At 36.6% G+C, this 21,354-nt stretch overlaps 1 protein-coding gene across 10 annotated transcripts in view; it reads right to left on the reverse strand.

The window, feature by feature from the left end:
• PTPRM (protein tyrosine phosphatase receptor type M) overlaps positions 1 to 21,354 on the reverse strand; it is a 502,188-nt gene that overhangs the window by 96,605 nt on the left and 384,229 nt on the right. For 4 of the 10 annotated variants that reach the window (XM_075023025.1, XM_075023022.1, XM_075023020.1 and 1 more), the window contains 3 exons: positions 5,626 to 5,777; positions 3,056 to 3,130; positions 2,803 to 2,829 (listed from right to left, as the gene is read on the reverse strand). In XM_075023025.1, the coding sequence (XP_074879126.1) occupies positions 2,803 to 2,829; positions 3,056 to 3,130; positions 5,626 to 5,777 (254 nt within the window). The remainder of the gene's footprint in view (positions 1 to 2,802; positions 2,830 to 3,055; positions 3,131 to 5,625; positions 5,778 to 21,354) is intronic. The other 6 variants (XM_075023027.1, XM_075023023.1, XM_075023021.1 and 3 more) reach the window with 2 other exon arrangements.

Below are 21,354 nucleotides of genomic sequence, written 5' to 3' on the forward strand. Positions count from 1 at the left end.
GAGCTCCTTGTTTTAGAGTAATTTCCTCTCTCCATTTCTTTATCTCTTATAGCTGCATTAATACTATTTTTCTCTCTTTGGGACTGATCTTTTAAGTTGTTTTAAATAAAGTGCTTTCAATCCTTGGTTTATATGGTACATTAGGAGTCACGTATATTAGTTTTTTCTTTGCCTTTGAGCACTGTAGCATGAGCTTTTCAGACGTTACAGTCCACTGTTTTTCAAAGGGTGAGCTCCTCCAAATGCAGTGTTCATATGCAATAGGAATTTTGTCCAGCTTAAATACTCCTACTCCTAAGCCGTTCTACTCTCCACTTGCTCATTCCTATAGAGCTGTACAGCACTTATTAAATAATATATTTATTTACTAGTTATGTGAACTCACAGCATGGAAGGTATTTGGAAACCCAGCCCGATATCTTTTCTGGGCTGAGATTCTTCTTTCTCCAATTTCAGAAATATGCACATTGCTTGATACTAGAGAAATATGACCTACACTCATGCTCAGCAACTATAAATTTAGCCACTGTTATGTAAAATGTTTTTTTTTTAAATCTCAGGCTTTCACTCAGGTTATTAGGCTAAGCATGAAAGTTTCCCCTCAAATCTAAGAAAATTTCTTCATACTTGAGACTGAGAAGTCAGACTTGCCTTTTGCATCAGTTAAAGAGTTCACCAGTAACTATCAGTCTTGTTTTTTTCAATTGGCTAAGAAGTTCCTTATTTGCATGAATAGTCCAAAGATCTTGCTGTACATGAATTTGGAAATAGTAAGTGTGTTGTGGCCTTTCTAGCAGATTTTGAAAACTAAACTCAACCATTCACCAGACCTGTACCCTTCCCAGGAGGTCACACTAAAAAGTTCATTTAGTTCTAACTACAGGCTTGAACCTGCAGTCTAACACAACTTCTTTGGACACTGGAAGACAGCAAGAGCAGGTATTAGTTGCAATTAAAACCCAGCATATTTTATTAATAGCTATATTCCTCTACCACCTCAAGCACAGCTAATTTGATTTATCTCAAACAAAACACTAGTCCTATACAGACAGTCATAAACACATTTTGGGAGAGAGACCTGATCTGAATGGTACACCACTCATAAAAGGGTACTAAATTTTTAACATGTAAGGTGACAAAAATATTTCTTTTCCACTGTGAAAGAACTGGAAGATTTTCTGAGATGAGTAAGCACAGGTTGCTGTAGTAGACTGACAAATCTAACAAATCTAACTAACTAATTCAAGATTTTACAGATTTAGTAAAAGCAAATAATTTTTTTCCCAGTGTGTGTTTGTCTGAAACCTGAATTACTTGCTTAGAGATTATTTCTCGTGGAAAAAAAAGCTAACAAATAATTTTACCATCATTATTATATAGCAAAGGATCACACTAACACACAAAAATAATCAGAGAAACCATTAACTAAAACTTAATAATCCAGATAGGAAATCTCAAAGTTTTCTCCTGATAATAGTACTTTTCACCTTGCCCACCCACAAGGTCAGAAAGAACATCTACTGGATGAAGCGTTGAATGAATGCTAAAGCACACAAAAAAAATCTAACATCTAAGGCAGTTAAGAGGCACTGCAAATTTCATTTGCATGCAGATTATTACATTGTTACAGTCACTACCATTACCTTCTTCCAGATTTACATAACGTATAAAAACACACAAGTTCCTTGTCCAAGTTATCACACTGAAAATGCACTGCACTAAATACTCTCACAATAACAAATTTCAGGATCACCTTCCTAAACTTCTACTTCTTATATGCTTCACTCTACTTTTATTTAAGCCTGTTTAACTTACAGTTTAAGGGCAGGTATCAGTTAAGGGGTCTTGTATTTTTTACAGTGATTTGAAGAAAAAGGAGGAGAAAGAAAAATATTTGTTGTAAAAATATCAGTCATTGTAAAAAGAGTAAACAGGCTTAACATTGGGGTTTGAATTCTTGCTACAGTGCACTGCTAAATTTTGACTTATTTAAAAAAAAAATCCCTGTTTAGTTTAAAGTTAGTATGGGAAGGAGGTGTAAATGAATACAAGCCACAAAGCAGTTAGAGTTACTTAAGCATTGAAAATGCAATAGCGCCTCATGTTTACTGTTTTATCACTGTGCAGAAAGCTCTCTCTTTTTGGCATTGGACAATAGCAGGTTTTCCTAAATTCCCAGTGGAAATGATTTACACTTTAATGGTATGTTTTTAACCTACAGTTCTACTGTTCTATTTCATTCCTGTGACACCTGATGCATAATAAACTATACACTCTAAGTGTCATGTTATCATTTTGCTGTTCAAAACACCATCTCTCCTCTGAAACTTCACTTTGACAAGCATGTCAGAAACTGCGTGGTATTGTGAGAAGAAATGATAGCTGGTGGATGGCCAAAACTGTACTTTGTCTGATTTTCTGTATCATGAATAGTCTAATTAGGAAAAAATATTATTTTTAAGAAGTGACATCTTCAGTTCTGAGATAAAACGGAAAAAAATGAGGAAAACTATTTCAATTGCTGCAATAATCAAATTCTTTTGTGTCACTCCAAATACATGCATAAACATTTCCTCGCAAATCCACTTGTTAAAATTATTTTTCTCTTTTATCCCCTGACTTGCACTATGACAGTAGTAATCAAGCCTGATAACTGTCCTTACATTCTCAGTGTAGCCAAGCCTACCACCCCTCCCTTTAGCATAAAACTCCAGCTTTTTGTATACTATTGTCTGTACCCTGAGAACTGTGACTTTCTAAATTACTTCAGCAATAAACTTTGATAAAGGGAAATGTTCTCACCTAAAATTGCAGTTGGCACAAATGGATCTGTCATACATCATAAGCAGGTCAATGCAGAAAAGGTAAAAAGAGAGAGAACAGTAAATGATTGATAAATGTTCCCGAGTTTTCTTTCAGAAAGCTACAGTAAGCAACCATTATGTTGCTTATATATGTACTAAATTTCTATGGTAAGAAGTATAATAACATAATTATATATGCTTTTATTATGAAAGGGTCTATATAGGGTGGAAACCAAGAAAAAATCAATTACCTGGGTAATAAGAATTAGGCACTGTTGTGCTCAATGTGTTAGTTTTCATTGTAAATGAAGATGGTGAAGATACAGCTGCAAAGAGAAACAAAGCTGGTTAGAGACAGCGAAGTGATATGTGGCTATTTAAGCTGAGTGTTAACAGCATATGTGATTGACTTGGTTTAGAGTCCATCCTGCCATGTTTGTTGCACTGGAATCAGGACCTAGGGAGAACCAAGTATGTCTAGTGAATAAAACAGCTCACTGAATTCGATCAATTCTCTAAAAAGAAATGTCATCAGAGAAAGCATTTTGATCGGTGATGACAAATACACTTCTTAAATCACAAGATTAGACTGAATACTGATGCTTGAATAAAGACATCACAACGACAACAGGTGTTTTTGACAGGAGCTTTGATCATTAGTAAGTTTACTTAATAATATTGTAAATACTGCATGCAAATATTCTACTATAGTTCATTTTTTCCTCTCCTTTTTTTTGATATGTTCAGACAGGTGGATAATGTGTACACAGATACTGTTATGCCCTGAATATTACTCTTTGTTTAACAATGGTTTTCAGGGAGTGATACAAAGACCAATGCTCGCATTGATATTTAATCATTTAACCATTGGTAAAACCTATGGGAAAGCCCAATGCAACAAATTAAATTCAGTTAGTTCTCTGGTATACAAAGATCACGTGAATTACTGTTGTAAGCATAGATACATTCAACAGGTGGGAGTTAACCACAACATTTTACAGGATGTTCAGCCAAAGAGTCATTAAAGGCTTTTAAGCAAAGCTCATTGCAAATTCAGCGTTAGTTGCTTGTCTACACAGCTCAAATTCAGTTGGATCAGTGAATGTAAGCACATTCTAGATACCTATAATGGGAATTTGTGAAACAAAAGTAGACTTGAGGAAGACAGTATCTGCTGGATGAGTAGTAAGATTACTCCTGCTGGCTTTCATCCATTTTTTTTTGGTTGGTCTTCTAGGGCATACAGTTGCCAGCCCTTGTTAAGATGGTGCTATCTGAAAGCTGGCTTAAATAATGCTCGCAGTTATCATCCTATAAATGAATATATCTAAGACTACTTTCTTTTGATTATGTCTCCTGAATCACTGCATGGAAAGAACAGAGTGGTATTCCTTTTGGGTATGGATGCAGAGATTAGTGGAGGTCAGGGCTGCTGCAGATAATAAAACTGGCTAGATACAGAATGCAGCCAGGATAATAAAATCTCATAGGAAGTAGGAATGTTCTAAATCTCTTGAATACAAGGCCTTACACAAACATTATTCCTAAAGACTGCAGCTTCTGGTGATGACATTTCTTGTGGAAAGTCTAATCAGAGCTTCTAGCCCTCAAGTGGTATAAAATACTTGCTATGCCAATAATTTCAAATTGGTTTAAGGTGGTTTACATAAAGAGGATTTCATCCAAGGAACTCATTGCAGCTTCTTTGGTTGTTGTGACCACTCAGTAACACCACTGGAAAACTACATGATGATGACAGAAGATGAAGTCAAACCTCTTGATCTCTTCACAGAAGTAAGCAATCTCATTAACTGCAATGGTATATTCTCCCCAGAAAGGCAAGTCAGATTTTGAAAGATCTATTTCAAAGCAGTTTCAAAAGTAACTCAAACACAAATTAACATTGCAAATTCTGAGCCTAATGCTGCTGAGAGTAGTCTCACTGTATAAACCTCACAGAGTGTTCGTACAATTGAGCTTGTCAAAGTTAAGTTCTTAAGCATATTATTAAAGAGTGGCAGTTGGGTCTCGCGTACTGTTAGCACTTGAAACAAAATTCCATCTTTGACAAATTCTGAAGATGTTCAAAAACACTGGTATACAAGAAAAACTGAGGTTCCTTAAGAACTACAAAAACCAAGAAAGTTTTTTGAACATAGTCATTCTTTTTTTCATTAACAATTGTAAAAAACTGGTCTTTGCTTAGTGCTAACCCCCAGACAGGAGTGAGTCCTTGACTAAAATTCTATTACAGGAAATTTTATATCCCCAATTTTATTTATTTTCCGGGTAGATCCAAGAAGACCCAGGATATTAGAGAATCTCTTATGAAACTGCAGAACAGATAATGCTACTGAGTTCTTCCTTTGAAGCAACAGAAAGAGGATCATCTACAATTGGAAATAATAAGATAATCAGATCACCATTATTAAGTTATGAAATTAAAAAATAAATTCCACCTACAAAAAAAGAAGTGAGCAGGGGAAGCACTTGAAGGACTTGGGATAGCATGAGGGATATAAAATTTTTAACATAATAGAGATTGGAGAAAGGTAAAACTACAGATGTTTCAGTAATGTCTTTGCTCTTCTGCAGAAGAAAAGGATGGACAGAAAAAAGCTCAATTATCCTTATTATTTTTAAAGAAGTCTATTCTTGATGTCTGACTGTCTTGCTCATCCGAATACACACTGTAATGTGCTGCACAGTGGGAAACTCTGGGTCCCATGGATTTTCCATGACTGAGTAATGATGAATATTTTAAAAACCATTTGCACCTTTCTTCCACCTTCCAAAAAGAAAAAAAGAAAAGAGAACTTACATCTCCCATTTAGATTGTGTGTGTCCATGAAAGAGAAAGCTTCGTCACAGTTGGTGCCTTGCTCAGTGTAGCTTTTATCCATTGAATTCACCATCACTGTCATTTCCTGCCGTGTACTACTCAATGTCTCTTTTCGCTTTTTAGCCAATTTTCTTAAGAAATTAATATTGAGGGAAAAAAAGAAAAAAAACAACACTCAGTGAGCAGAAATAGTCTTCATGTTGTTTAGATCAGTATTGTAGTTTGCAACCACACATTAAGTAACATATTTACAATTATTCCTGCATTTCTGGAAACTTAAATTGATTTCACACTCATGTCTTTCAACGGCATCTGACAATCAAGGCATAGTTGCCAATGCCCTGACTTTTATGGTGGACAGCACCTTAATCCTTGGGGACCACCACTGCATTAAAGGGGACTACTTGGATACAAAGGTGATGTGAGCTACTGTATCAGAGGCTACATCTGTTTAAATACATAAATAAAAATGATAGAAGATTTCACTGGAACTGAAAAATCAGTAACAATTTTCATTTCACATGCATAGAACTGTCTGGAGCTGTATATACACTATTATTATACACTGAGACACTATATAATACAGCTAATTGGTTTACATCATACTGTATAGTATATGTTTGATCTCTTAACAAATTTTGCACAACCAAGTGACATTTTGAATTTACTTGGATTTCTAAAGACTATTTTCTGTCACTCTTGATTTCAGGAGAATTAGTCACAAGAGTTAGTTGCTTCTCAGCAGGAGTGGTCTGTCAGAGATACGATCTTGATTCTGATACTATGTTAGTGATTCATTAAGCTATAGAACTGCTTTGGAGTCATATACCTCTTTTCTCCAGATCTGTCTGTTTCTGGCTAAACTAAAATTTCACTCTGTCTCCCCCAGAGTTATGCTTAGCTACCATCACAAAGTAACACGTCCAAAACTCTTGATTTCTCCTTCAAGCTCTGTGAGACATCTGTGATCCTGATGACGGTGGATCCCATGCCCATTTGGCTTGTTTCCCTGGCCTGAGACTCTGTCTTAGACCAAGCCTTTCTCCAAGTCCTTGCCTACAGACTTCATTTAAATTTTCTGGATTCCTTCTGTATAGCATCTTCCAAGGTATGGGTTGGAAATAACAGAAATAACTGCTCCACAGACTTTCATCTTCTCATATCTGTTCTTTCAATGACTTTTCCTCTGTGGAAAACATAATGAGCCAATTCATATCCATCCACCAGAAAGATCTTTTAGATAACTTCAACCAGAACTTACAGGAGCTTATTATCTCATCTATGTTTCCTTTCACTTCTAGAGGCCTACTGCATCAAGCGTAACCAACTTGTGCTAACTCTCAAAGCCTTTCTCTTTGTTAACTCTTATTAAGTATGAAAAAAATTATTCCCACCGCAGACAAAAATTTTATACCAGCCTCCGCCAGATTTTCAAACAAGCAGATGTTTGTCTCCCCTCATGTTGCACAGGAGGAGCTTTCTGTACACCTTCCTACCTATAGCTCACTATTCTGCTTCAAATCACTGCCTGCAGACACACTGCAAAGTACTGCTATTACTCCTTACTATGCCAACCGGTAGTGCCTAAGAATCTCCCCGTGTTCCCCATCTACCTGTTGTCTCTTATCTTACACCTAGGTAACAAGCCATTTAGGCAGGAGCTATGGTTGTGTTCTGTACCGATATAGTACTAAGCTCAGCAGTATCTTAGTCCATGACTAAAGCTCGAAAGGCCTTTGAAACTAAAGTCTTTGTGTTAATAGAAGTAGTAATAGTGAGTGCAGGCATGGTATTGGGTCATTGCATACAAAAGTATTAAGTGTCACATTTAGCCCTCAATAAGCTGCTGGATTGCCACTCCATTCATGAGGGCATGTCCTCATGACTGTATGCGATTGATGTACTCTGCCTTAAAACCCTGTTACAGTACCTGCAGTAACGAGTAGTGCGTACCTCTTTTGCTCATCCCAGCTCAAAAGTCACCTGCATTAGCTTGAGCCACCATGAACATACTCTAGATTGTGACTGATGCTGAGAAGGAGATGACAGCCACTTGTGGGACTCTGTACTACACTAAGCATTTAGATGTGCAAAAGAAACTCATCCATAAATGCTCATTATTATGGATTCCAAAAATCACTGATGATAATATTACAGTCCAGCTAAGAAAGAGTTTAAGATAAACAGTAACAAGTCACATCCTTCCTGTAGATGAAGTTTAACTCCTGATTCTGTAATTTGGAATATCATTGGTGGACAGCAAAAATAACTCATCAACAAAGATCCTGCTTCTGATTTTTTATTTAATTTTAATTTAAGGACATTAAATGGAGGAACTTAACAAATCCCTTTCTGATCAACACTAATTTACTTTATACATTTGATAACAAAACTGGTTCTTTATTACTTCACAGTGCATAATCACAGAGGGGACCATTAGATAATCTAGTCCGAACTCTGTTATATCAGAGACAGTAAAATTTCACCCAAGTACCATGAGTAAAACAAAACTCTTACATCTTTGCATCCTTCAACCTCCCCTGTTCTTCATATCTAATTATAATGAATGAGCAATATATTATTTAAAGTAGAATCTGAGATGTATCTCCCAATGCATGAACAACTTAATGGAAGTCCTTTATATGGACAGGCTTAGCAAAGGGATAACATGAAATGGATATATTTTTTCTCATTCCACCCTTAGCTCAGATGACAACACACTTAAGTCATGCATGGGCTCCTCTTCTGATCCTCTTTATCCTTAAGCTGAAAGTACCTACAGCTACTCCTACCACCTGCCAACCACTGGACAATTCCCATCTAAGCTGGGTTGTGAAACCAGAACCTGAACAGTGACAATGACAGCATGCACAGCGTGGTCACTGAAACTTCATCTATAAGGCACATATTGTACTTATTTTATTTCATGGCTGTGCGGACCATGGGAAAGTACTTCAGGACAATTCAGCACTATGGCAATGCTTCAGGAAGACATGCAGAAGCAGCTTTTTCCTCATGAGACCTCCCTCTCCAGGCTGGAATCAGCAGCTTCTCCTTAAACAGCTGTCAATCCAATTAGCTATCTAGACACTGCATACTCACTAAAGCCAGGAAACTGCAGTATGTAGTGGCCTTCCCTTGCCTATCAGTGGACCTGTGAGTAGTATCTCTATTCACAAAACCTTTAATAGATGTCAATCTCACAAGCTCAGCACTTTCTCCAAGAACTCTTGCATGTGAACAATGCACTGGTGAACAGGTCACAACTCTGCCTTAATAGTTTTTTAAAGAAAAGTTACTAGGAGAATTGCCCTGGGAAACATTATAGTGATACCGATCGATATCTGAAAATCCACAATATGGTAAAAGATACAATACCAGCCACTCAGTGGGATTACAAAAAACCCCATGCTCTGTAGGGTACACATCTCCAGCATTTGCTGTTACAGGGAATGTCCTTTATTTTACAGTAAAAATTGTATCCTTCCCAAGGAAAGACAGAGTTCTTGCTTATTACACCAAAACCATGAAGCTCAAACAATAACTCAGCTAATTTTCTTAAAGAAATTACACTAACATTTTCTCATTTCCTTTATTTTTGATTTTGGTCCCATAATCAAGCTATAGCAGATTGTTTTTATGACAGCAACAACTGTACAGTACTTCTCAATCTGAATTTAATTCTGGAAATAGGTCTTGTGGGAAAAGTTCAAGTCTGAAACAACTGTTACAGGAAGAGAGCGATACCAGCCAGACTTTTGTACTGTGAAGAAAAACACCCATTGGGCTTCGTCAAGTAAACTTTAGCTGAAGATAACATTTTTTATATCTGCAGTTTGCAGATATTGCTGAACGTGTTGCATTGCTGCAGTCTCTGCAATTCATCCGTTCCTTGGATCTCTTGATCCCTGGAAGGCTCTAGCTATACAAGATTTAAGAAACTTGTAAAACCATGGTACTTCACATTACCATCACCACTCATGCTCTCAGATTTGAAGTAAACTTTTTGGGAAAAAAACCCCTTGAATATTTGATCATCTTCACTCATAGAAAAGACACTTATTAGCTATTCTCTGATGTTTCCTCCTTCTTAAAGGAAAAGAGATCTACAGGAAAAAATAAAACAGATGGAAGCTCCCATGATGATTTACCTGGGATGAAATACTTTATGTCGGGAAAACAAAAATGATCAGTTTATCACACAAATAGTGTTACCATCACTATATGAGGAAAGAGAATATATTATACCAGTCTCAGAAAAGAGGAGCCTGATATTCAGAACAATCTCAAGACTAGCTAGGAACTGTTGGTATTTTAAGGCACAAGAAATTGCAAGAAGTGAGCTGGTATAACGGTAAACATATGGTAAAATGCAGAGCAGACAAACATACAGACTTCCCCCCCAAAATTGTGTGGGATTTTGGGTATCGTTTACTCTGTTCTGTTACAAATATTAATGAAATCATCCTAGGAAAATAATAAGCTAAAGACTTCATCACAATTTGTCCCCATTTTATCTGCCACCATGAAAATCTCAAAAGCTGCATCTTCTCCTGTACAGTCCCTTCTAGTTGAAAAGATCACCTTGTAAAACTTCTGCAAGCCTGACTCAATAGCTTTCTCAAAATCCTCCTTCTCTGTGACTTCTCCCTCAAACCCTCCAACAAACCGACGCCAATAACTGTTAAGTTGCTGCTACATTATCAGCCTCTATTTGGTTCATTTTCCATCTACTTATCTGTATCCATTTTCTCTGTCCTGTCTTGACTTAAATAACAAGCTCCTTGGGACCTAGCTTGCCTTTTCCCTTCATGTTTATAAAGCACTAGGCACAAAGCACAAAGCACAATGGGACACTACCATAGTTAGAGGACTGTAACAACAGTAAAAATTAAAAAAAAAAAAAAAGGGCACTGGGGCTGATAACCAGAATTAAGTCAGGCTCTGAAAGAAATGTGCCTTCCATTTTAATTTAGGAAGTGTGAGAAAAGCATATTTATTTTAATCCAGCAAAAGCACTCACTTCCTTCTTCCCAGTTCCAAACTGAGTGGTACTCCCTCCCCTTTTTGTATCAGTTTGCCTCCTTTCTTCCAAGCAAAGAAAGGAGAAACAAGATGCTACTTTCCACAGCTCCAGCAACACACTACCATCACCAAGATATTAATAAACACAGTGAGATGAAATTTGTAATACTGTTGCTAAAGGAATTGGGCTGATTTTTTTCCTTTAATTAATTCAATTAACTATTGCACTTATTGTAACTTAAGATAAAACAGCTTCTTCTTATATACATATTGTTTCAAACTTTTCTATTTGTGGACAGGTCACATAAATGGTTCTGATAAAGAAAGGATTGGGGGCTTTAATGCAACCCACTGTTGTGGTGCACTTCCAGTTACAAAAGCCTTTAACAGTTGCTCACCAAACCCCTGCAAGAATCTAAACTATAATCAGAAAGATCCTTTAGTAAAATAATAGCTGGTTAAAAAGATACAATACAAAGGGTAGGACTAAATGGTAATTTTTCACAACAGAGATAATTACCAGTGGGTATCCTACAAAAGTGCACGTTGGGTTTTGTACTATTCACCAGATATGCACTGATCTAGAAAAAGGATGAACAACATTGTTGTCCACAATGTTTTTGGAGAACACACAATTTTTAAATGGTAGTAAAAATTAGAAATAGGGTTAAAAAGTTACAAATTTATCTCATGAGGTAGAGTGACTGGATATTCACTTAGGATAAAATTCAGTGTTGACAGATATAAAGTCACGCACATGGGAAAAAGTAATCCTAACTATATACACACAATATTGGGTCTAAATGACTTTATAAACAACAGACAAATGAAATCTGGTAGTCGCTGATTCTCTGAAGACAAAAGTTCAGTGCTATGTATAGTCAAAAAGGCAAAAAGAAGTCAGAAATTATTAGGTAGGGAATAAAGAACAAAATGGAAAATGTCATTAAGCAACTGTATAAATCTATGCAGCTCCCACATTTTGAACACTGCATGGAGTTCTGCCATGTGCCTATCCAAAAAAGATTTTCTCAAACTAGAGAACATATACAGAGACATGATGGGAAGATCAAGGGAACAGATCCTACCAGAAGAGCAGTAGTCCTTATATAGATAAGGACTTGAAAAAGAGGCAGTCGAACTGCGAATATGATAAAAACATATAAAAAAGAAAAGCATATAAAAAAGAAAAGCATGGAGAAAAGTAAGAAATTAAGAAAGAATTACTATTTCTCAACAATGTAAGAACCAGAACCAGCAGGTATACAGAAAATTTTTTTAAATATAAAAGTAAATACTTTCACACAAACCAGATAATTATGGAACACATCACCACAGGACTCTAGAGATACCAAAAGTAAATATCAGTAAAAGAAAAACTGATTAAGGGCTGAGCAGAGGACAGTGAATGCACTACCTTATCTTTACTCTGTTCCTGTATTCATCTAAAGGTTTATCACTGGCCACTGTCACAGACACAATATTTAATCCAAAATTTGATGCAATTTTTTATTATAGTAACAAGCCCTACATGGATTATGCAAGAAACAGGACCATATTTGCTTTTCTAACACTTAGAATTACTCACCTTTTTGCATTGTTTAGGCTACTTATGATATTCCGGGCAGGATTAATTAACTCAGAAATTAATTACTTTGCCACTATTCTGGCTGTCTATGATATGCTAAAAGAAGACTCATAATTATTTGGGGGAAAAATGCTTTAGTCTGAAATCATTTAATGAGCATCACTGATTCAGCGACACTCAGTCTGAAGATGTAATTTAATAAAAGCTCTCCACAAGAAGCGTATAAGAAAGTCAGCAAATGTATCTGACTTAGTCCCTGTTTATTGTGTTTTTCTACATTTTTCATACTTATGCTGTAATTTTTTTTTAAAACAACAAAACTGTCCTTGTCAATAAGTGTGATTGTTTTCCTGTCTTCAGCAACGGGTCCTCTAAGGCAGACACAAAACCACACATCACACATCACTGTGAGAATTACGTGTGTACGACGGAATCCAGGTTTAGTCTACCACCTCTGGTTTGCAATAGTACACATTTGGTAACATTGGGTATTATTCTAATCCACATTATAAAATTCAAAATACTACTTTATATTTTTTAGGATATCCTTTTAGGGCATACCTTGAATCTCCAATGCCTCATGTGTATTCTTTATGTTACTTTTCACTGTTAAAAAGTCCTCAGAAAACAAGTTTTAGGAACCTGAATATCTAATTCAATTCAACCAAAATAGTAAATTTCTTCAGGTGTTATTAAATAACTATCATTATAAGTAATTCATACTTTTATTCTGCTTTATATTTCTTATCAAAACAGCAACACTCTGCACAGAACCCCTTCTATCTCTGCTGAATGGACTGAGACACAAATATGAAACAATTGAAAACAAGTGAGGAAGTGAAATAGAAATAGTGTGGCATTAGGTATAGTGAAGTCCTGCTCATAGCAAACTTCTTTCATTCAATTTCACATTTATGTGCTTTATATTGAAATGTAGTATGTTCAAGAATGCAATTTCACAGTGACATTAAACTGTGTACTGTCAACACTCTATCAGACAGGAAATAAAGTCAGAATACTTTTAAAGGCACTACTTTTTGCAGCAAGAACTAGCGAACACTTAATAAAATGCTTTACAAGTTGTCCTTACTTCAGGAACTTGCATTTCTAGAGGACAACCACAGGTAAAGTAATTGTCAAGAGAATTAAAAAAGAAAAAGATAGGCAGGATCTCACTGAATTGTGTTGTTCCTTGCTTAGGATCTCTTAGTATGCAAACCTGTATTAGATTATAAAATTGTTCTTTGCCCTAAGAAGTCCAACATGTATTTTGTATTGACTTCACAACAAAGTAGAGCTACAGCAGTATGGAAGACTGATGTAGAGACTATAGCCAAGAGTGCATAGGCCCTTTTACCTGATTTTACAAAGGGGTGGTTTATCATAATTTCATTTTAGGTGTCTCCTCTTTGTTTTAATTATCAACTTCCTGCTTCAGAGCAAGTGCTAACATTATTCATTTCATTTTTATCGTGCTCTTGCAATGTCTGATAAAGACAAAAGAATGAACTTTAAAAATATGCTGTGATGCTGCTTGAATTTTGAAAACAGTATTCCTGATACCACAGGATTTCTTTTTCCTCCCTTTCATTCAGTGTGGCTTCCATTTTTCCCACAGAGACTTTAGACTCAGCTTCTGCTTTATATGAACTCCTACATCAGGTTATCTGAGCTTCTGCAAGTGAGGGTTATAGCATCAAACCGAAGAACATCTCAGGTCAAAGGAGGCATTGCACTGACTGATTTTCTTTGCTGATGGAGTGGCTGAGGGGGAACATGGGTGTCTGACCAACAGTGCGAAAAAAATGGAGCTATGTGTTCCATCAGATTAATGTACCAACATTTATTTGAAATGGGCTGACTCTTGTCTTAGCTCACAGAGGAAGTTGATTTTGTGGTTACAGTTTAGTTGTTTGTCCACCTAAGACCTTGGTGCATTTTAGTATGATTGACAGGCTCTTCAGGAAAGGCTCTAGGCTATGGTGGTAAAAATCAATTTGAGAAGCTCTGGCAGAACTATCTGTCTGCAAAGCTCCTGGCTGCACTATTTCTGGCTCAAGTTAGTCACTGGTCTTGGTCTTCAGAAAAATGCACCCATACACTGTAAAAAAAAGAATCCAACACGCCCCTGTCCCTCCAACAGGAGAATGAAAATGTAATGAGATGTGAGCAGCAATATTTTTCAAAATTTACCATTATCTAATTTTGACTATGACCTTCATTATTATAAGTAATAAATCAGGCAATAAAATGTCCTATTCTACTCAACTGAACTAAAGAAGGAAAAATGAAAAGCCACAGATTCTCTCAATTTGTTTCAAAATTTAACTATTTTGCAATATGAATTTAAATTTGTGTTTTGATTCTTACGATCCCCAGATTAATGAAGAAAATAGTGAATACAACGTTTAATTGACCCATAGGTCCTCCTGAGTTGTAAGGGTGTATAAGAAAAATACACAGAATATTAACACCTTGGGTTTTTCCTACAAATGAATTAAAAGGAAAATGCTTATGAATCTGTTCAGTTCACTAAAGACTTAGCTGACTGATTTACTTATGTGATTAGAGCAGCCATGTGGAACTACTTGCAGGATGAGGATCAGGATACCACTTAGAATGTGGGAGAGGCTCAAGTATGGCAAATCCTTTAAAAGCACAGGGAAGAGCCCAGTAGCCCAGCTGGAACACATGAAGGCCAAAAATCACAGAGTGACAACAAACTGCTACATGCTTGTCCTCTCTTCCCAGGAAGAAAAGAGGACAGCCAGGCAGCTGAGAGGTCTGTTATGGTGAGGAATGCAGGGACCCAGAGCAGCTGGGTGCAGCTAAATCAGGGTAGGGAGATGAGGGGTGAAATGACTGCATTATACCAAAAAATACCACTATAGTATTTGACATAGGAGCAGACTAGCACCCAGGTGTCTCTTTCAGCTGATGGCCCTGCTCACTAAACCAGTAAGTCATACTCTGAACCAGTCAATCTTGAATTACTTTCTTCAAAGCAGTGTATTTTTAAAGGTTTTGGAGAGTTCTTCCTATTAAAAAACATGTATAACCAACCAGGGGATTAGGACCTCTGATAAGAAAGGAAATGGACTTTTAAATATCACCTGAGCAGGGAAGTGAACCTGGATCTCTCTTGATAGACAAATCCTGACTGAGGATAGACTGACAGAGCTGGACTTGTTCAGCCTGGAGAAGAGAAGGCTCACAGGGGATCTCACTACAGTTTTTAATCACCCAGTGGGAGAGTACAGAGGAGACAGAGCTAGACTCTACACACATGGTGAAAGGACAAGGTACACTAGACACCAGCTGCAACTCAGGAAACTCCTATTAGATCTTAGTAAAATTTTGTCACCATCGGGGTAGTCAAACAGTGGAGCAGGTGCTCAGAGAGGTGGGATCCCCATCTTTGGAGATACTCAAAACCCTGCTGGACAATGTCCTGAGCAACTCAATTTAGTTTGTCTGCTTTAAGCAGGAGGTTAGAAAGGATGATCTCTAAAGGTCCCTTCTGATCCAAATTATTCTAGGATTCCCATTAAATGTTCTGGCAATAGGGCTTTTTTTCATAAAGGGAAGCCATAGTGATTTAAAGGATTACAGATATGAACGCAATCCTCAACTATGCCCCCCCTTTGGAATAGCCCTACACGTGAGATGGACAGTCAGAACCAATACAGGATAATACCAGCAAAATTACGTACAGTCAAATAATTAAATATGATGGTAGATATAGATTCGTTTTAGTTATTTATTTCATTTTTTAATCATTTTTTTCTGCTGCATATACTAAACCACCTTTCTAACTTAAGGAGCAAAGCCTGTGTAAATATTTTTATCAATAAAGCTTTTTCATTAGAGGGCTAGTTATATTCACATTGAACTGCATAATGAGAATGTGATAATTTTCCATGAAATAAGGCAAATTATATTTTGATTTTCTAATATGTTATTAATAATACACATGTTCTCATTTTAATGAAGATGAAATGTTCCATTTCCCATTGTGTTTGATTTGTATTAATTTCTGCTACATTAATTGTACATAAATGTACACTACTTTACATGCTTTCTACTACACTATTTCAACTTTATTGAAATGAAGTATTTGAAGTTTCTGAAGAGGTCCTTTTCTGAAATGTATAGTCACAGGAAAATTCCACACCTGACCTTTTCTTTTGCCTGAGGATACTTTTTCCCCCACAAAAAAAAATTCATTTTCTTAGCTAACTCCATTAAGAACAGTAAATGAAATTTACACAGAACCTGGCCTTTTCTTTTGTTAGCATATATGCCATTTTACTTATCTATAGTTAACAAGACTATATTGGTTCTTTTGTAGGCAAAGGAATATACATACTTAATTTTGTTTTAAGAGATAAAACTTGAAAGAAATAATTTACATGAATGAAAGACGTGTATGTCATATCAGGCTCACAGAGAGATTATTTCCTTCACAGTATTGTGTAGATGGGTATTAAACACTGCACATGGTACAAGAATACCATATTTATAACATATTGTTTAAAAGATATATTTTGCATTTGACATTGCAAGTCTTCCCTTTTGTCTCAACGCCTTTTCTTTTTCTTCTTTTCCCCCATCATATTATCATATGATCTGAATAAAAAACTAAACAGACAACACTGGGGCCTACTCAGGAGGAGGTACTTGTGTGATGTGTAGCGCCAGACACATGAACATGAAAGCTTTTCATGAAATATATTCACAACAGATTTTCAAATTCTCTTCCTGAAACTAATTATCATTTTAGAAAAGGCTGGCTAATGATGAAAGAAAACACCTTCTTATCCCATAGCTGTCAGTTTTAAGTAAAGCCTCAAACTCCCAGGGGTGGTGTGCACTGTAGGTGCCCAGAATCCCTCTGCTTTCACGAACTGAGACAAGAGGCAGTGTTAAACTGATGCAAATTTGTTCTGGGATGATTTTCCCCATGCCAAATTTTCAACACATTTTCAGAAGTGATCTCGGTGTGAGGAATTACAGAGCTGTATGGCAGATGTATCTGTTATGTGGTGGTTTCATCATCCTCTCTGCCCACTAGCCTCTCTCTCTGAGATTTGCTATGATATTCTAAACTCCTTAAGCATGGCCAGGCAAATGTCTGTCTTCAAAAGTCAATCTGCCCCATAAGCGGTTGCTTCCACAAATGGAAAATCCCTAGCCCTGCAGTGCATTACTAGTTGAGACTGACCTGGGTATGGGACAGGAATTTTCTACATGAAATAACGTGTTATTTTCACCATGGTGTTAGAAAGTTTGTCTTGCAAGTCCCAGCAGAGGAAACAGATTCCCAGATTTCTACGGAGTCTAACAAGTTACTTCTAGGCTTGCATAGACTCAAGTTAATACAAAGCAATAGTAACTGTGACAGTTTTAAATACAGGAAATATTTTGCCCTCAAGGTATTTAGGTGTCTGCATAGATCTCTCTCTTGCTGGAGAGAAACTAAGGCATTTGGCTTTACCAGTATAAGGACATAAAATACAGTCAAAATAAATAGTTTAAAGTTCTCCAAAACATTCCCTAAAGGAATTATCTCTAGCATATTTGCTATTTAAATATATGTAAATATATTGTAACTATTGTACATATTATATACATGCATGTATATATGTAAATATATAACTAAATATATGTAGTGGTGTAGTGCTGAACCAAAAGCAAAGGTTTTGATAAGCTTCATCTATTACAACTCATTCATTGGCTTGCTGCTCCCCACTAACAGAATACAAAACAGCCAAAAGCTTTTTGCTGATCAGAAATTGTATTGTATTAGTACAGATGTTCTGGTAGACAGATAAGCTTCCTGACGTAGCTCCTACATAAGTCCTGCAGTGGTAGGTACCCTGCAGTGGTTATATTACCTTCTATGCAAGACGGCGTTCCTTGCTCACGCTGACTTTTGACCCACAGTCCTGTACTTCCTCACTTGAATAGGTAATTTTTTCCTCTTTGTATCCCAATACAGGCAGCAGCCTGTACCACATAATTGCTAGTGCTAGTACTGAGCATTCATAAACTCACACATGATTTTTTCTGTACTACCTATGCTCTATCTCCATCACGTGCCTTCCACTTTTTCAAGCAATTCTCTCCTTCAAGACTTTTGTAATATTCAATATACCTCAGCAGTTTAAAATATCCAACTGCATAGGATTTTAATCAGCCTTTTAGAGGAGTCTATCTTTCTTCTCCTCCACAAAAAGAAATCTGTCTCCACAAAAGTCACTGACTAAAAACTCAGAATAGGCAATACTCATAGTCATGTAAGAAAGAAACTCATTTTTTCCTAAGGGTCTGCTGAAATTGGCCATCCCCTTAAGGCAGGTAGAATAACTAGTGGGATGCATGAAGATACAGCTGGAGCATAGTGTTGATAGTGCACTAATTTAATAGTGCTCTGTGCTTACTGGGGGAAGGAATGCACTAAGCAGTGTTTTTTTGGCAGCATGTAGCTCATAAACCATTCAAGTGCTCTCCCAAGCCATGGGTATATCATCTAATTGGCAGTGGAAGTGTGATGGCAGATGGACTGCTGGTCCAAAGCTGTGACAACAGGAGGAAGCGGTCCAGCTGAGAACTTGTGAGGCTGATACTATTTGGTCAGTCTAAGATGCAGCTGTAACTTTAATCCACTCTTACCCCATGCAAAGGAATGGGGCTTCTGGAGGAAACTGTCATCTGTCCCCTTTATAAACAGCTAATGAAGTTGTCCAGCCCCTCCTTCTCTCTTAGCAGGTATGTGCGTTGGGGTCTTATGTTCTATATTCAATGGCTCATGATGAAGATGTTAATATGAGGCTTGTATGGCAAGGAAGGTTGATTAATCCACTTTAGGGGCTCTTTATACCACTGTGGAAAGGGCAGCTGATACAGCCACATACCATGGTGGCCTTAGGTGAGAACATTTCAAATACAGATATTTAGATCCCTTCATTTCTAATTCTGGCAAACTTGAACCTATTAACACCAAAGGCTTTCTTAATTAAAAGATCTAAGAAAGGTATCAAGAAAAGCTTTTCTAAATCTTTCTAATACAGTTTCATCTGAAAAAAACCAGTGTTATAGCCACAATAACTTTAACATTTGAAGAGAATCTTAATTAATGATTGCATATAACATGGGATTTTCACTCAGAGCTTTGCCACCCCCAAGCACTATGATAATCCAAAGACTGAGGAATCAAAATTTTTGCATGGAACCACTCTACCTTTAAGTCTACACCTCTGTCACAGAAACACAAAGAGAAAATGAATGCCTTGTCCCTTTTCTCAAATCTAATTCTGAATTCTGTGAAAACACACTTTTAAAGACAGAAAGACATCTTTTATCCTAGGAAAAGGAAAAATCTGGAACTTCTAAACAGAGCTTGCACAGTAAAATTCCTTTTGAGCAAACAGACTAAAAGCTATAAATAATGTCATAGTCCTTCCCCTGATGAAATCATCTATTACAAGAGTACTATATGTATTAACTCAAGTTGCTAGGCACTGTGCTGTTCTTCAGAAGGCAACAACGCCGAACAACTAAAATACTACTACATGGTAGCTGCTGTTCTTACAATTCACAGCCCAGTACTTCAAATATATTGGAATATTACAGTAGTGATGTAATACAGGAAGTATACTGAGTTTTATAGAGATACACAGACCTGTCACAGGGAGGTGGCAATGAAGCCAGAAACAGAACTAACAGGCTTTTGTGTTGAAAATAAAAAAATATTCCTTTGCACTCCTCTAATAATAACAAACAATGATGAAGTTTCTTAGATATAATGTGGTAGTGCTAAAATTGACTCTCCAACTCATTATTTACAGAGAAAGGATGTAAACTGTGACAGCTGCAAGGAAAACCGCTCTTTATTAAAAACCAACCGAATTTGATAACAAAGCAAGCAGTACCTCTGTAGCAAGGGTTCCATAAAAAAGAGTTCCATAAAAATGATTCTGCACCCCTGAAGAATTTAATGGTTAATAATATCCATTCTATGAGTTTATTGAATAATATAGCTAGCACAGAATTCCCTGTTAAAGCTCTACATGATTTGGGAGATGGTACTTGAGAGGGAATGTCTTAATACCTGTAACAAACTGCAGGTTAGGTCAGCAGACAGGTCTGGGTAGGAGTCCCATTAACAGAAATTAAAGGGAGATGTTAGCAGGATATTAACTTGCAAGACATCACTACCAGTCAGTAACATTCGGGAGTATATGGATATTTTATCCTCCTAGAGAAATTGCTGAAATATTTTTCTGCACTTAAAAAATAAAATAAAATAATGCAGTGAGTAGCATTTCAAAATGCTTCAAAAACAGTACAGTATTTACTGTAGAACAGGTTCTTTTAATGTTTTGGGACAAGTGCTCATGTATTTTCTACTGAATTAGGGTAAGTAATCCATAATATATTCATTATGGCTATTTAACTATACAAAACCACCTGAAAATATCTATGGCATTGTGATTGTTTTCTAAAGCTAAAGAAATATGAGTGCACAACTACAAATATATCACACTCATAAACTAGAACGTGGCAGTTTCTCTTTAATATACTGTTTGATTCAAATTATAACAATTTTAAAATCAGGTGTCAAATGTTTTGACTAGATTGACATTTCCTGGCCTATCTAGACAACTTGTTAAAAAGGTGTATCTTTCAAAGGAAATTACAAGACTCCTTACAGTTGACTTCAGTGGAGAGTTAAGTGAACGAGGACTTCAGAACGGTGCCCTTGGAGAAAGGAGTGCTGCCTCTTTCAAGGAGCTAACAGGCTTCCCTTTTCTAACTTTTCTTGTGCAAGACCAAATGTAAAAACAGGATCTCTGGTATGTCCATTAAACTTAGTCACTTAGTAAACTTAGGAATGGAATCCTCTTAATGAAAAGATGACCTAAGTGCTACACCATGGTACTTACAAGAGCTTCATACTGAACCACAAGTCACTGCATGGAATGAAACTACCCTCCATCAGGGGGTAATTTTTAATAGTCACTAGTAACCTTTAAGCTTACAAACACTTGATAAAAAATAGTATTGTGCCAGTTTCTTCAAGAGCAAGGAAA

This window comes from Buteo buteo, chromosome 3 (assembly GCF_964188355.1).
Source record: "Buteo buteo chromosome 3, bButBut1.hap1.1, whole genome shotgun sequence".
NCBI classification, from domain to species: Eukaryota; Metazoa; Chordata; class Aves; order Accipitriformes; family Accipitridae; genus Buteo; species Buteo buteo.